This window comes from Dendronephthya gigantea, unplaced genomic scaffold (genome assembly GCF_004324835.1).
Source record: "Dendronephthya gigantea isolate DGI-Jeju-01 unplaced genomic scaffold, DenGig_1.0 000010F, whole genome shotgun sequence".
Taxonomy (NCBI): domain Eukaryota; kingdom Metazoa; phylum Cnidaria; class Anthozoa; order Malacalcyonacea; family Nephtheidae; genus Dendronephthya; species Dendronephthya gigantea.
The window spans coordinates 60537-77608 of record NW_021163020.1 but is presented as its reverse complement, the minus strand read 5'-3'; the positions used below and the strand labels follow the sequence as shown (position 1 = coordinate 77608).

At 36.1% G+C, this 17072-nt stretch overlaps 2 protein-coding genes across 6 annotated transcripts; one reads left to right on the top strand and one right to left on the bottom strand.

The window, feature by feature from the left end:
• Positions 1-1238: 1238 nt before the first annotated feature.
• On the bottom strand, positions 1239-9168 carry LOC114518037. The gene is made up of 15 exons (XM_028537931.1): positions 8927-9168; positions 8113-8174; positions 7542-7661; positions 6873-7124; positions 6685-6804; positions 6297-6488; positions 5496-6146; positions 4841-5297; positions 4521-4747; positions 4120-4449; positions 3199-3993; positions 2796-3095; positions 2621-2692; positions 2111-2474; positions 1239-1873 (listed from the first exon to the last, which is right to left on the bottom strand). The coding sequence occupies exons 1-15, from the start codon at positions 9076-9078 to the stop codon at positions 1639-1641; spliced, it is 4329 nt and encodes a 1442-aa protein (XP_028393732.1). The 5' UTR covers positions 9079-9168; the 3' UTR covers positions 1239-1638.
• LOC114518043 (protein Wnt-4-like) lies at positions 2363-16904 on the top strand. 5 transcript variants are annotated; one of them, XM_028537940.1, is made up of 9 exons: positions 2363-2476; positions 7834-7901; positions 9194-10044; positions 10370-10507; positions 12665-12719; positions 14265-14360; positions 15361-15596; positions 15799-16088; positions 16167-16904. In XM_028537940.1, the coding sequence occupies exons 6-9, from the start codon at positions 14284-14286 to the stop codon at positions 16632-16634; spliced, it is 1071 nt and encodes a 356-aa protein (XP_028393741.1). In that variant the 5' UTR covers positions 2363-2476; positions 7834-7901; positions 9194-10044; positions 10370-10507; positions 12665-12719; positions 14265-14283; the 3' UTR covers positions 16635-16904. The 5 variants fall into 5 exon arrangements, with proteins under 5 accessions (XP_028393741.1, XP_028393739.1, XP_028393742.1 ...); XM_028537938.1 differs by lacking the exon at positions 9194-10044; XM_028537941.1 differs by lacking the exons at positions 9194-10044; positions 10370-10507.
• Positions 16905-17072: the final 168 nt, after the last annotated feature.

Genomic DNA, 17072 nt, shown 5'->3' with positions numbered 1-17072 from the left:
GACGAAGTGTAATGTTTCCTTCATAGGCAGGCGAGGCGGCGAATACCATATCTACCTTGTTCTCTATCAATGCTAGCTCAACTGTCTTCCTGCCCCCATACATGTCTAATAACAACGGAAGTCAAACCTAGAAGTATTGCTTGAATAAGATGACCCTGCTACAAAGAAAATTCATTTATAGAGCCATATACAAACAGTAGGGGGTAGATCGGCCGCCTTTGTGCCCAGATCAAAACATCTGAATAATAATATTATTTAATCGTAACTCTTAAAATTTGTCAATATTCTTGAAACGGCATTTGTGTCAATAAATATTTACGACAGGTGAAATGTTTGAAAATTTGTACACAAATTTTTGCTGTAATGAACGTCGGTTTGACAAGAATGGGGGGTTAAAATAAAAAGAAAATAATGTAAGAAGAAAGTCAATGAAAGGTTTGTTGCTTTATCATAATATTGTCCAGGTATCAGTGACTTGCATACGTACATGTTCTTTATGAGGAAATATTCATTTTAAAGTTAAACAATGATCTTATTATTCATCGCTACAGGTTTACGGAAATACATAATTATACAATCACCAGGGGAGTAGAAATATGAAATAGACATAGTGGCTACTTTAAAGATTATTGTCAAATGTCTGAGTTGAACCTCGATTTCTACGTATTGTCAAGTTTCTGAAGTTATCACTCTAAGTAAGGTTTTTAAACTTGGTATACACATAAAACACGTAGCTCTAAGAAGTATAATTGGATAACTATTCAGTCATTACCTATGGTCATGCATGCACTGCATGTTCACGTTGTAATCTGAAGAAACATACTGAGTAAAATGAAAACCTGAGTTTAAACACGAGACGAGAAATATTTAGAGTTTGTTGACACAATCCAGACGCATATATAATAAGTAGCATAAATTGTGTACTTGAGTGCTGAAGGAAGTTTTCATTAGGAATTTGGTTTGATTGTTCGTCGTAATTATGTCAACCTTGTGGAATTTACATTTAAATTGGTTTGAAATTAAAGCAAACATTTAAGATCTCAAATTCTTCCGACCAAGATAATTGTAATAATTATCATTCGTAGAAGTTTCAAGATATTTTGCTTGCCAAAACATGTAATAATTGGTTCCTTTACGAAACGTTAACTTAAAGAAAGATGAAATTATAGTGAGTGAAAAGAAACATTGACTGAAAGAAATTTTAATTTCATAATTACGTCATCCTACTCTTTCTACGAATAATGAGTAAAATTATCCTGCTGGAGAAAAAGAGTAAAACGTGCTCAATTTATTGACTAGTTACTTCAAATTACTCAAAACACGAGTAAAATTTACTTAAACATAAAATTGCATTTTTTGCAAAGTTTAATCCATACAAGTGACTCAAGGTTAAACTGATAACTGTCTATATATTGTATTAAAAATATTTTGTTGACAATATGTCCTTTAACAGAAGTTTTTTATATTCAAAATACATTATTTGTATTTGGTACATTTAGTTTTATAACTATATCACAAGATTCTCATAACTATTTGAGACGTTCAAATATGCTTTTTTAATATTTTCTCGTAACACATAAATTCGCCACATACATGTATATTTTACCATATTAGAGTAAGAAGACACAGACGTATATTTTACCATATTAGAGCAACAAGACACACACGCAAGACAGGGTGAACAGATCTGTTTTTATGTGACTGTGAAGCAAAGCGGAGTAAGGATATAGCTTGCTCTTCATTTTCCAGTTTCACCATAAATCCATAATTACGTCGATTTGTTTTCGTTTTCCAGGCGATGACTGAACTTAATACATCAATATTGATCCGTTTTTCTTCGTCTCCCGAATGAATTAGGCCACTTCTTTTAACGCTTTAGAAATACAATTTAAAATATCTGGAGCTCTGTTTGGAGAGAGACGAGCACTCTAGGGGTTTGGAAAGACTGGACCCGTCTAGGAGACGTTGGAGAGGGGAAAGACTCTATATAGGGGTGATTGGGAAGGGGAAAGGAATCTAGAGGTGTTTGGGGAAGGGGAAATAACTCCAAAAGGACTTCAGGGGTGTTTAAAAAAAACTCTCGCATACATACAAACGTAATGTGACATACCTTGACTTATCCACATCTTCATCTATTCCTAGATAATCTTTATGCCACGGGACAACGGATGTCGTATTGGACTCGTGCCATTCAGTACTGGTAATTGGATAAACCTCTACAGTATGTTCTAATCCATCTTCTTCGTTACCAGCCTTTACTAAGAACAACTGCAAGGTTGCCGACAACAGTCTCGCTCTCGTAGGAATTCTTGCCAAGTCGAATTGGATTAGAAAGCGATGTTTATTTCCCCCCACGTGTTTACCAAGATACAGATACTCCACTCCTGCATGATTTTGAGACGGTGATGAAATTGTTATGGCTTGGCTTGCCTCCTGTTGCAGTATGCTTATTTGGTAGTATCGTCTTCTGAATTCTGTAAGTAGAAATGACGTCTTTTTGAGTTTCAAACATGTTTGAGGTCGTTTAAAAGCGAGGCTTTTTGGGCTAACAGTCAGTCATATTAGTGATGCATTAATAATTGCAGTCATGCTGTTCAGTTGATTTCTCCTAAATGCTTACTTGGGTCGCATTCGTAGGTGTTTTCAAAATCAATTTTCGGCAGATCTGTGCTCTGATATCTCTCTTGTGGGGCTGTAATAGAATGAAACACATACCTCACTGACATCCGTCATTTATACGATGTTCTCTGTAGTAGAATTTCCAAATAAGTTTTTTAAGATCGTAAGCACTTTACCTAATTTATTTGTTTTGGAACATCTCAGTCTGAATCTATAATTACTACATTTTTTTATTCCCTCTTGTTCAATATTTCTACAAACAAATCCAAGATTATTGTCGCATTCAAAGTTTTCACCCGTCGTGTCTGCGTTCTTGCCATCACTAGTGGTACACTCTATTCTAATTGAGGTATAATTATTGCATAATTTTCGATGGTCCGCCAGTGCCCAAGAACCAGTAGCTGTCTTTGTTGTGTTGACCCAGTCACTCCACGTCGCAGGTTGTGTCGCCACAACGTCTACACTTGTTGTTTTTTCTAAACGAAAATTTTAATAAGGTATTTTTTTCATTCACCGACTCTGTATTTTTGGAAAATTCCAAACAACTGCGTAGAACTAATGTGAAGTTCTTGTATATACCTTCTTTCCACTTGCTCATATTCAACGCAGGCAAGCCAAATTGGCATTCTATTCTCTGATTGTCATTGATGGGTGGCAAAAATGCATCCGGCTGCAGAGACACGGCATTGTACACGTTATCACAAACAACGCGCGATAAAGATACTTTCCTGAGCTCTTTCAATTGATCTGAAGTAAATACTCCTGGACGTTCGTACCAGAATCTGTCACCATCTCTTAACCGAGTAAATTGACTCTTTAATATGCAATGAAATGTTGGTCCAATCATCGCTCCAGGAACATGGTCTTCTCCTATACCAACCGCCCAGAGATCAGCGTGTTCGACAACACTGTCATATAACTCATCCAGAATATTCCTTGCTTTCTCCTCGCTGATTTCGTTATGAGTTTCCGCAAAGGTTGCTACCTCCGGGAGGCCACATTCTCGTCTCCAGAATCCGTAACCCGGCAGACCATGATCACGGCCGCGTTGAATATTCAAAGCAGCTAAATCAAAGCCATTTCCTGAACCTGGTTGTTGAAACAAGTGATCTGTCAAATGTACGGACATTTCTCTATTGATGGTGTCTGAAAAATTTCCCATTAGACCCAGAATGAATGGTTGAAACCCAACTTCGTGCAATAATCTGTTGTTGAAGAATGATTCTTTCAACGGAATGTCTTTGCCAATAGGTTCAAAATTTCCATCAACTCTTGAGAAAGAATTCCGCACCATGCTATGACATGCTCGGAATGCTGACGTGGCAAAAGCGTTAAAGATCGTCGTGTCGACACTCTCGTCGTAGCCTTCGTAAGCTAAACGAAAAGGACACACTAGTATATACCTAGCCTTTTTGTATTCTTACTATTCTGAACATTAGAATGCTGCTTTTTCCGGTGCTGGTTACTTTGGAGTTTAAAACCAATGTTGAAATCTCTTACCTGGTATAGCTTCTTTTCCGAGAAATTTCGTGAGATATTCAGAGTAAGTGATGTGTTGTAACTCTGCTATCACAATCTTTCTTGCTTCTTGAAATATTCGTTCAGAATCCCAATGTGGATTGATATATTTTAATATTCCTGCCAGTCGATTGTGTTCATACACCCACATTGTATGCATGGAAGCTAACACTATTTGTTCGTTAGCCCGCAAATCACCCGCAGCAAAACATCCTCCAGTGAAGTCGCAGAGGTTGTGTGGAGGATTTAGATTTTTCTCTGAATCAGGTAGGAGATGCGTTGTAGCATTTAATTTAAGAAAACCAGGATAGTCTAAAAAGAACAATGTTTTGTAGTTATAGAGTAGAGAAACCAACCGTTAAATCACCAAGCGTTATTCTTACCTTTTGTAAACACACGTAAAGCATCTGCATTTTCAAGACTTGAACCGTATATTTGGGATCCATCAATGTAGGAGGTGATTATGTTTAATTGTTCCCGACTTTTGATATTTGTGGGGTCAATTTGACAAGCAGCAGCTGACCGTGTGAATGTCGTACAACCACGCTCTGGATCAGGGTACTTTATGGGATAGCATGGGTAAACATAGTCTTCCTTCCTTCCGTCGCAACTTGAGAAAAGACATTGAATAAAATGTTGAATAGTTTGGAACGCAAAGGTTTTTGAATTCTACAAAAATCTACGAATACAATTTCTACATTACCTTGGCAATGCACAACGAAAAGAGCCTTCACTCTCTGCTGTGAATGTAACATCATGATCCAGGAATTGACCCCATTGCATCATCATATGTGTAAACTTTCCGTTTTTCTTATCGTGGATTCTGCGCTTTATATAACGTTCACTAATCAAATGTGGTGAAGGTAGTTGCACGCCTGAATCTTGCCCTGGAAATCCGTAAGGTTCACCATCTCCTTCTGTATCCCAATACTTGGCTTTGATTATCCTATTAAATGGGACATTCGCTGCCCCCCACAGGGGATGTTCCAGATTGTTGCAAGTACCGTCAATTTTTCGGTATTTTAGGTCCCAATCTGAACAATTTGCTTTTGGAATGATACAATGAGTGGTATCAATGAGCTCCTCTAATTTGTCGTGGGAGGCTAGGAATATTGGCGAAAGATTTGTAATGATCCGCCGATCTGTTTGAAGACGTTTATCTAAAAAATAAAAGAATGGATTGAACCCTGACGATGAAATGGAAGATTACTTGTCCTCAACTTGTTTTCTTATCACTCGTCTGCCTCGTAGAAAATACGCGGTACCATTTGTACATTTCCTTAGGTCTACGTTATATAGGAGAATATTGTTGTATGGAACTTTTTATATGTCATTGCTGAATCCTTTTTAATTCTTACCTCTGAACTCATCGACAACGCTTTCTCGAAGCTCTTTGATAATCTTATCAAATTTCATTTCTGCTTTTGAAATGATCTGTGCGGTCGGTGACAATTGACGGAAGAAGCGATGAAATGCAAATTCTGAGACTGGACTACCTGCTCTCTCATCCAACATATTCTCCTCTGTTTTTTCCACGAGATGGTTAAAATGATCGCCGGAAAACGCGGGAATTACGATGACTTCGACTTTCGCTGAAGCTGTTATGGTCGAGCTTTCTCGTAGTTTCGTAACTACTGTAAAGCGGAACAGCTTTGATGAATTTGTAGTTAAATTAAGTGTGCTAAAATCGTATTTTGATTCTAATGTACCATGATATTTATCAATAGAGAAGTAACGGTTTTTGCCGGAGATATCGAACATTATATATTGCGCTGCTTTTGGAGGTTGTATTGGCACATCATAAATTCTACTGCCAGGTTTTAGTTTATCGCTGATAACGATTGAGTAGGAAGATCTGGAAAATTTGATATTTGATATGGTGGGCGATATCGCGCGTATATCGAATTGGACTGGAACAAAGGCATATCTAACACGATTCACTTCAGCTTTCACCGTCATTTGATAACTCTTTACTTTCGGTGGCAGATGACGTACTGATGTGATTTCGCCTGGAAACAAAAAGTATACAATGCTATTCTGAAATGTCTGTAGTAGGCTATAAAAACATTTTAGGCACACGTTAGATTGGAACACTACCAGGTTCATATGATGTTTATTTGTTTTCTCGTTTTCCAACCGGTGGTTGATATTGCACTAACCTGTGGTTGATGATATTCTGAACGGATAAGAACCAATGTCATTTTGTTTGGGATATTTCCTTATTAAGCTGTATTTCACAGGTTTCTTAACGCCAACAGTGTATGCATTAACAGTCAGTACCAGTGTGTACTTTGGAATAGTCTTTGAAATAGTCTTGTTGTATGCCTTTCTTTCAAACCTTAACTCGTACGCTATGAAGAAGAAATGTTCTAAATTCAATTTTTCGCTCTTAAAGAGTTCACGCTAACAAACACTCTCGAACGCTATGAAGCACGGTGCAGAGGAAGATATATGGTAAAAAAAATCTGAAAACATCACCTGATCACCAGACGTAATAAATTTAGACATTGTCTTGTCCTTTATACGAAATGACAAAATACTTCATACCTGAACAGTTAAAACCATTTTTATTCAGTATGTATCCGACGTTACATGAACAACGATAACTTCCAATTGTGTTGATACAGTTCTGTGCACATTTATTGTCTCCCTTACATTCATCATTGTCTAGAAATCAACAATTATTGCACATCAAATCACGATCTCTAAATCACAGGATTTAGATAAATTCTTACCTATAGCTGTATAGGTTGCTCTAAATCCAATGTTACGTCGTCTTCTCTCAATATCAGCGTTAAAACGAATCCACATATGTTTGCCTGGGACTGTAACATTTACGATTTGCGACATCCCACAGAATACCACAGTCGTCCTTGAACCACGTGGCTTCTTTCTATAGTACAGTTCAGAGGAACTCACCGCTACACGGTCCTTAGAACGGCAGTCGATACCAAAGTTATCGTGAAAATCCAAGTGCACAAAGTAACCTCGATAATAGATGATAATAGCAATTGAAATGTGAACTTATCGATCTGAACTAACTCTATACTGAAACATATTATTTCGCTCGCTTCCTGGTAGAAATGACCCAGCAAGGGACATTGCTTTGCAAGATAATGGGGTTAGATAGGTCAGTGAAAAAATCTGAGAAACCTCGCCGGAAAGGGGATGATTTCACTCAACTTATACTGGACAACCTATAGAGGTTTAGGAAGGGCGATCACAATGCATTGGTCTAGCTATAAAGATCTACTCTGAGTCGCCGAGTGTCCGGTTTAAACCGGTCCTTTCCTTTAAGGGACATTCACTCCACATTGGTCCTACAGAAGGTTGACATTCACGCATATTGATTGGATATGTCTATGATCATGCAATATCATGGCTTATTCATATATTCATAAAACCTTTTGGTACTTTAATTCGCCACAAACATATTTGATGTCTACGATAAGGTTGTGGGTAGCCTGGAGTCTCAATTGTACCAATGTTACCAAACACTTTAATTTGACGTCGCGGACACCTTCCTATAAAAATACAATTTTACTGTCAAAATCGCCGTAGAAATTGTCTTATAATTATGACAACTGACATTATAATATACTGCATGTTGGACATTATAATTTACTGCATGATGGTCATTGTAATATACACATCATTGTTTCTGTGCTTTTTTCTCATCAACCTTCTTTTTTTCAGCATGTCAAAATTTCCACATTTATCTACACTCGTGTAAAATACCAAACAGTTTCTGCGATGATTTGTAGGTATGTTTATTTCTTCTAATTTATTTTATGTATTGTAGATCATGTGATTACGCAAAATAGGCGAGAGTTAATGAGCTAATAGGCTAATATTAGTTAAATTATTCAAGCATTGCATAAGTGATTAGAGCCTCGTGCTAGTTAATGACAAAACATTGAAATCAACGAAGCGTTTCTCGAATATATATTGCCCTAACATGTGTAGTTCACTAACTTCGTTTATCGTTCTTCTTATTTCCACTTGAACAACATCCGCCAAGAAGCAGCGTTACAAGCCTATAATCATTAGAAGACTCTTAGAATTTCGCTAAAATACATTGTACCACAAAAAAAAGATTGTATTGATTGACTCAGATAGTTGGAAAACATTATGTCTAACCTGACGAATTTTGAGGATGCTGGGAAAAATATAGTGGCAATGCTGATTTATTTCCAAGTTCTAAACTCACCTTAAAAATGCATACCGGTAGTTGGGATTTTGTATATCAATACGAATGTTTTGAATGTATGGTATCAGGTTTCGTAGTTTGTCATTGCAATACGAGTATTAAATTATTTGAGTTTATAGGCCCAGTCAGATTCTGCTACCTTACAGAATACAAAATAATCAATGATTCAAAATGTCATGCATCCCACCTCAATCGCTTGAAACAGTTCTTCCAAATTGACTGAAGTTTTTATTTTTTTACCGAGTAATGTTATTGCCATAAGGATTTGAATACTGGTTATACTGCGATCATTCCTGAGAGGGTATTATCATAGCAAGGAGTCTTTAATGTATTTATACATGTTCAATAATTATATAATACAAAGATTTCAAACCACATTGAAGGTTATAGATACTTTGACACTGCAGAATCAAGATACTTTACATCAAGTTGTGAATTTGATAGTTTCGGGTTTAATGAAAGTGCCTTTGATATTTGGATGAAATTATAATGTTTCCTTCTTGACAATCGTCATCAATACATAATGTAAACACTTATCAATGACTAGTCAATCAGTAATACTAGTTCTGTCACACTTACATAAAAGTGATGAGAAATGATTGTTTGACGAACATTTTTGCATCTTCTTGCTGAGAATGTCTACCACCGATATGTCGGATATACCATGAGATCATTAGCCAATCATACTTGAGATTATAATTAATGATAAATGATATTGGGCTCGGAGACATATTTTGTTGCGTTTATATAATGTGATGTGCAGCAATATTGACATTATCGCTACTTGATAATTGTTAATATGTAATCAATCTATACGTAATACAAATATTTCATCTTTTATTGTAGTTTATAAATTTCCCTCCCTTCTTAAAGATGCACAGATATTTGACCACCATGAAGTGCTCCAAATGATTATTCCATTATTCCAGTCTAGAATATATGAATCAATTATTACTTTCATTCTGATAAAAATAAACTATAATCAAGAAATCTTGACAATTCCTTGTTTTTATTCAACTTTATCTGTCTATTATGTGATGGGAATACTCTGGTAATTTATTTTAATCTGTTTGGTGACTGTTTTTATATTGTAAGGTAGAATAGTCCAATATACATGGCTCTTGATTTATAGTAAACAGTCCGGTTTACGCATGCCTAAAAAGTTGGCTGATAGCACAAAATAATAAACTTCAGCTTGTTTGGAAAATATATAGTGCAGGCTCGTATTTTTCAGCGTGCACTATTGTGTAAATCATGCGTAGCCTAGGTGTCTGAGTAAGGTCATGCTCATGTTCATCGACATCGTTGTTACGTTGGCAAATCATTCTAAGCATCAACAATGTGTCAATGACCGACTATGGATATTGTCGATGTTTCCTCTTAAACATCTATCGCAATCATCGTCTGCCATTTACTATGATTATTGAGGAATGACATGATATATTTTCGTCCTTGCCGACATTTTCATCAGTCACCAAGTTACACTTAGAAAGTGTCACTGTCTGCATTCCCGGAGTGAAATCATTTCCTAAAGTGACGGCGGTGCAGTGAATGCCAGCGATATGCAAGCTAGGGGTTGCCAGTTCACATAATATTAGCATAAATTTCGCCATAATTAAAAATGACGGTATCTTCCAACAAACACGTGCGGGCATCGGACATTTAAGGAAATGTTGCTTTCAGTCATCTCACTTCAGGTCAGTTACATAATTGAAGTGCATAGGTTGTCAAACTCGTCATGAAAATAAATGAGAACTCGAAAACCGGTCAAATCATCAACTGCATGGGGGAAATTTGAATTAATTTATCGTTAATGGCGAAACACAATTGACAAGGCTGCAAATTGACTCAAGAGAGTTTCACTACGAGATATTTACCTATTTGAGGGGGGCAGGAGCTAGAATTTGTCATTACTATACATAATAATTGCTTTCAGACTGACAGAATAGATCTGTTACGTCCGATGAAGTAATTAATTTTTCACGGAATTCATGATAAATGCTTCATTTTTTTGACATCTAGATAAATGAGTTATGAAATTCCTTTATTGCATGTCAGTGCATGGGATGGTCGTGCGCAAGCTCTGCTGTATTCGAAGACAGTTGAATTTTATACAGTCCAACTCCGGCTGTTTGCAATTACTTGAAAACCTTTTCCAAGGTGAGTTCAATACCGTTTTTATGTTGATTGTCTTATGACCTAATCAACGGCTTGTCTTTAAGCGAAAGACCTTTTTCAGGGAATTGATATTTTTCTTATTTTTCCCATGCCTTGTCTGTTGTCTGTTGAGATATAAAGTCCTATAACCATTTCGCTTGGAGAAGATTGCTAATGACAGACAACAAACTGTTTGTAACTTAAGCGCGTGCACTCGAAAGAAACCTTCTGAGGTAACCTCTGGTTGTCAATCTAACTCGGCAGCTTTTGAGTAAAGCAAACTTAATTTATGAAAACTTTTTTTACAGCATATTGTCTGCATAGCATACATCACATGTTTATTCTTCATATGTATTGTTAAATATTGTAGTTGTATTTATCTCAATGTGATATATTGAATTATAGTTCTGAGTTTACGAAGAAAGGCTCACTCACGTAAATTACCTAACAAACAGACAGAGCATTCTTTATTAAACAAATCATATGATATTCATTTAGAAAATTTTTTTATTACCGTTTAAAACAGTTGCTTTCTTCAGGGCATTCAGCTTTCAGGTGTGTTTTCATGACGGAAAATTCAATGGAAAATAAGTTATATAAAATTGGTTACACAGGTTTTGGAAAATGCTCATAATTTCTTTCAACGATTAAAAGGACACATGAGGAATTGAGATTGCCAGTTCTGGTTTGTTTAAACAAATGGTAGTAATCAGCGTTACTTACTAGTTAATATTCCACCTGTTGAAAGATTTCATATTACTAACTCATGAGCGTAAACATTTCATCGTGACAAATACATTTACTTTGTTGGTATATTATCCACACCCGTTCTGATGCATTTAATTATAGGCCGGAATAGTATTCACGCATTAACTAACCTCCTCTCATGTTGAAGAAGACGGGTACTGAGTAGTGTGATTTTTTACGGCGAAAGGCATGCTGGTCTAGAATAGCTAAAATACACAGTAGTTGCGACATTTTTTCAGTGGGGGCTCGCTTTTGTAACAAGTGGAAGCCAACAGGCGAGCCTTCTAAAACGTATTCGTGCATGATGTGCCGGATTTAGCAAAAAAACCAACATTGTAGTTAGAAGAGTTCTAAATATTCCGTGATTTCCTAAACCGGAGGCCGTTGTACAATCCGTTTAGACGCTGCAACATGCAAGATCACTTTAAGAAAGAATTGACGAAACTTCGCAAGAGATTAAGATTTACTGCATTATTGTCTGAAATTTTAATGAGATTACCTAAGCGGATTAAATGTTCAAGACTAAAAGCTTTTTTCACAAGCCGCCTGCGAAGCCAACAAAAAGACCTTGTACCGATTAATCAATCCAGCGGAAGAGGATCATTTGTTTAACTGCCTTATTTCATCTTTCTTTTCTTTTTTTTCTTTTATTGCAATATTATCAATACTACCAATGAAAATTAAACCACCACCTGTGTTCAACTTTTGAACGATATAAAGTAAAATGTATGAGTGACGATTGAAATTGCTACAACCTGACTTGCTCTTTTTGACCTCCAAGGATATTTTCTGTAGTAACAGTTTATTATTTCTGTAAATGTTTGAATGCTACAAGCTGTAATCAATGAAAGATTTGTTCCAGAACCAGAGGTTCATTCACCTCAAATTTCCTACCACTATCGGCTTATTCTTTCCCCGCCAGCTAAGATTTTATCATATTTTTTTAAGCGGTTGTTTAAAATCTTTTGAGATTTACCAAGAGATGTCAAGAGCGAAATATAAGACACATAATTATCACGTCCGTCCTAAACTGGCTGAAGTCAAACCAAATTTATCACGAAAGCGTATAAACTGTCAATATAGTAGAAACTATTAATACTTTGACCAAGGAAATTTAAAATGCGATGTTAACCACGTTTTTGTTACTGTATGGTAGCACGCAGCCCTTCTAGGGCGACATTTGTCTATTGTGTAAATTTAGAATACCTAAAAATACACACCATGCACCCACACTTGGTCATTGGACTGTATCAAACAGACGAGGTTATCAATTGTTGGTCAAGGATCAATCCATGTAGTCGAGAAACATCGATAGTCATAAAATAAGACATTTGGTAAACAACAGTTTTTGATAATATTTCCTTCTGATTGTAATTTATTCCAGATTGCATGATTTAATCTCACTTTTCACAGGTACTTTAACGAACAAGGCCAAGGACTGACTGCTTCATCTACACCACGATAAACTGTAAGTTTTTTAAAAAATAATGTTATAGTGAAACAATCTTGCTGGCTTGAAACAGGAGTGATCATCATTCATTCTCGTGAACACTGACACCTTTATGATGTGATGGAAGGAGATATACTGCGCAATAGGCCAGGGATTAGTGTTGTCGTTATATAATTAGAGCGGGTCTACTTAGTTGCTCACTAAAAAAAAACCTTTAAAAAGACAAGTGACAAATAATTATGTTATAAGGTTATTAAAAAGACGTCCTCGTGTCTCTTCTTCAAAGAGTTTGACACAATGACGTATATCATCATTTGAAATAGAATGCATGTACTGTACCCACCAAATGTATGTGATATATATATATATATAAAATAAGTGCTCGATATACCGAAATATAGAGCTAATTTACTTAGGCGAAGTCTGTTTTAAAAACCACGTTGGTGGGTGTCGTGCAAATACCGGAGAATCAATACATATAATAGGATCATTGCTGACCTTGTATCATCAAAATTAAATTCTATATACCATTTGGTGGAATAGCACCACGAACTTGTTTTTACTGCTGCGAATTCCACGTATCCAGATTAGATTTACTGTTTGCTGCTTTCGTGTCCTCGTATCTCAATCATTAGAATGTCATGCATGCTGCATGCATGTATGAAATATTTTAACGGCTTTGTTAAATTTCATTGACTACATTCGGAAGGCTGAATGCTCGAGATAATTAGAAAACAACAATAATTCTTTAATCTAAATATTTTTTCTAAATTTTTGTTTGAATGTTTTGTGGTTTGAGAGACAGAAGCAGTCTTTGTTAACTTAGACAATGACTGCAAGTAGTTTTAAGTATAGGCTCAATACCGGATGTTGCTAATTGGTTTGATAAACGAAACAATTTATATAAATATTTGAGACTTATAAGATTCATAAAAGAGTCTTCGTCTATATAGAGAAGACATGATTGTTGCCTGAGAGGGATTATAACAAATGTAAATTGAGGTTGGTAGCAATCAAGATATACACGCCGTGGTGCGTGTGTGTACATCTTTAATCTTTGCTATACACTATAGTCATCCCATTTCTTTGTCGCACTTGAAAAGAATCTTTTCAGAATGATTATTCAACAACGCTTCTTCTCGTTCTTACAATAATATCCTGCTTGAATACTCTATAAATGGGGGGAGCCTATTTATACTTGTGTTTTTAGAATAAAACAAACAAGCCCGTTTTTCCCATTAATTTCCTGACACGGTGAGGCCTTCGCTTTTTTAGTTTTTCAGGAAGTTTCATCCTAAGAAGTTCTGTAGCATCCGTTAGAATTAATATTTGTTTATTTCCCAAAGTGTTTAATTTACTTAAACCATCATCGACGCGGAGTGTCAATTGAATTAACCTAACCCTCTTTTGAAAGCTGCCGCCTATTCAAGTGATGTCTAATTATTGTAAACAGCTTGTATGAAATAATGCTTGCTTTACGGAAATCATCCACAGATTGTTTCTTTTAGTTTGTGTCATTCATCTAGCCATTTGATCACAAACATCATCTAGCTTCTACCCTAGATATTTCAATTGGAAAAGAATGGTGATGAACGTGATGGTGATGCTGGTGATATTACTCAGTTTAATGGTACACTGTGTCATAGCAGATAGATGGTTGTAAGTATCACTCGCATTATCTGATAAATATGGTTTGTGTCATTAAAATTCCAGTAGGACTTTAATATGTCCTGTTTCCCTCGAACCTGAGTTGGGATTTGGGTCCGTTCCTAAAGGAACTCTTCATATATGCTTGAGAAAGCTAAATTCACAAAGTAATGTTTGTCCCTCTTGTTGTCCCGTGTGTAACTAAAGTGTTCACGTGTCCACTCTCAGTTATTTCAAGTTTTCTTCTAATAAAACTAAGGTCAATATTTCCTTCGAGAAAACTTTGGGTAGCGTAAAATGTGTAAATTTGTGTCACTACATCATTATGCAATACATCATAGAGAAAGTTTCGCTCGTTTCACCAAGGTAAACCATTTTAACTATATGGGTAAAGACGTATGTGTAGTGACGTTTGGCTTACGTAAATATTGCATGATATATTTGTTTGAGCTTCTCGTAACAAAATCAGATAATATAGAAAAATACATGGTAAAGATGCAAGCATGTTTTTTAAGATTTTATTTCTTTACAAATATTGAGGGACTTGGCGTTATAAAACTATTGTGGCTAGGCGGTACTTTACAGAGGTTTGCTTGCTCTTTGAAGGAGCGGCTCTTGCCTTTGGCGGCGTGTTGATGTAAAAGTGACGTGCTTCTGACCAAGTTGAGCAGATGTATCTCCCAGAATCTCACTGAAATCTATCGTTGCATTACCTACTTACCCCACCATTACTACACACCAGAAGGCGCAATCCACAGTTAAATAATAACGTAGAGTTGAACTGATATCGATGTTTTGGATATGGTTTAATTGCCCATTCATAAAAATAGTGTTATACAATTGAATACAAGCCGGTCGTTCACTTTACCTTGTTCCGAATGACGCTAACAACATTTTATATGTTTGAAATCTTGCGTCGAAATAATTTTTTTTTGCAATAAGTTTTTACTATTGTGTTGATCATATATCTAAAGTTTGATTTGTAACTCAGTTGTAATATTCTTCACCATAGGTCTATCGCTCTTAGTGGTTCAACATTTAAGAATGAAAAAACGTGCCAGGATTTGAAAGGATTAAACCGAAAGCAAATCCGTGTTTGTAAGCGACATGTTGAACTCATGAATAGTGTGAAGAAAGGAGCGGAAATGGCCATTGAAGAGTGTCAGCGTCAATTCAAGTATCGAAGGTGGAATTGTACCACCATCAATAAGGAGAACGAACCTGTGTTTGGAAATGCATTGAATAAAGGTAAGAATTTAGTTGATGTTAAGTTTTTGAATGTTTTTGAGCTGCCGATAAAGGCCGCAGTTCATGAATCATTCATCACACGAACGTCCCGCGCCGCCGGCCGCGTCAAAATTTAAATTAGTAATTTGAGACGATCGACTAAATTTTACTTAAACTAAATTTTATCCAATTATTCAAACATTGAGTGTCTTTTCTGATTCAGGGACAAGAGAAGCTGCATTTGTGTACGCCATTGCAGCGGCTTCTGTGTCGTTTTCCGTTACAAAAGCCTGTACATCTGGGGATCTTAAAAGTTGTTCATGTGACCGTTCATTTAAGACGAAACAAAGAAGGAAGACAAAAGAAAATTGGCATTGGGCAGGATGTAGCGATAACGTTCATTTTGGAAATAGCTTTTCAAAAAGTTTTCTCGATGCCAAAGTTCGTGAGAGACAACATTTTAGTCGCTCCAGAATTTTGATGAATCTGCATAATAACGAGGCTGGACGTAAGGTATGTTCCGTAATCTTTGCTCATAAATTCTGCCTGGTATATCGCACTACTAATAACAACCGTTTTGCTGTGCATTAGATTTTACTAAACAACATGGTAAAAACATGTAAATGTCACGGAGTATGTGGAACATGTTCCCTTAAAACATGCTGGAGGCGTCTGCCGCCGATTAGACGTGTTGGTGACAAGCTTAAAGATAAATTTGATGGTGCCAGTTTGGTGAAGGAGGCGATCACAGGTGGAAGACGAATCTTAGTTCCAAAATTTGAAAAGTTAAAACCACCAACGGTATCAGATTTAGTATATCTTGATCCTTCGCCAGATTTCTGCGAACCGAATAAAACCACTGGTTCCCTAGGTATTTCAGGCCGTACTTGCAAACTTGGTTCTAAAGCAATAGATGGATGTGATTTGTTGTGCTGTGGTCGCGGATTTACAACCAGAACTGTGGTGGTTGAGAAGGAATGTAAATGTACTTTCAAATGGTGTTGCTATGTGCGTTGTCAGACATGTAGACATCAAATCACCATTCATTCATGTCGATAAATTGATCAAAGTCAAAACTTCAATAAAGTATATTTGGAAATATTTGGGATATAACATTTGTATAAAATATCTTAGTATTTGAGGGATTTTACTTCACTTCTGGTTTTATTCATTCTCATCTTAACGTTTATTAAGCAGGGATGATAAATAGCACTTTAAGATTTTAGAAAAACAGTCTTAATTCTACTGAAGTGTTTTTTCAACTTCTTAGGGTATTTATGCCAGCTGATTAAATTTTCAAATAATAAAGTATCAAATCATGAAATCACACACTAGCTTCCATCTGTGCTATTGATTGGGTTTTTTGGCTCATAAATTTTCCTGTTTGATTCTTGGACCAACAATTCTTTAAACCAACTGATCATGAACGATTTTTCTTGATAAGGATACTCCTCAAAAGTTTGATACTGAACATTATATGATGAATGACTCTTTAGA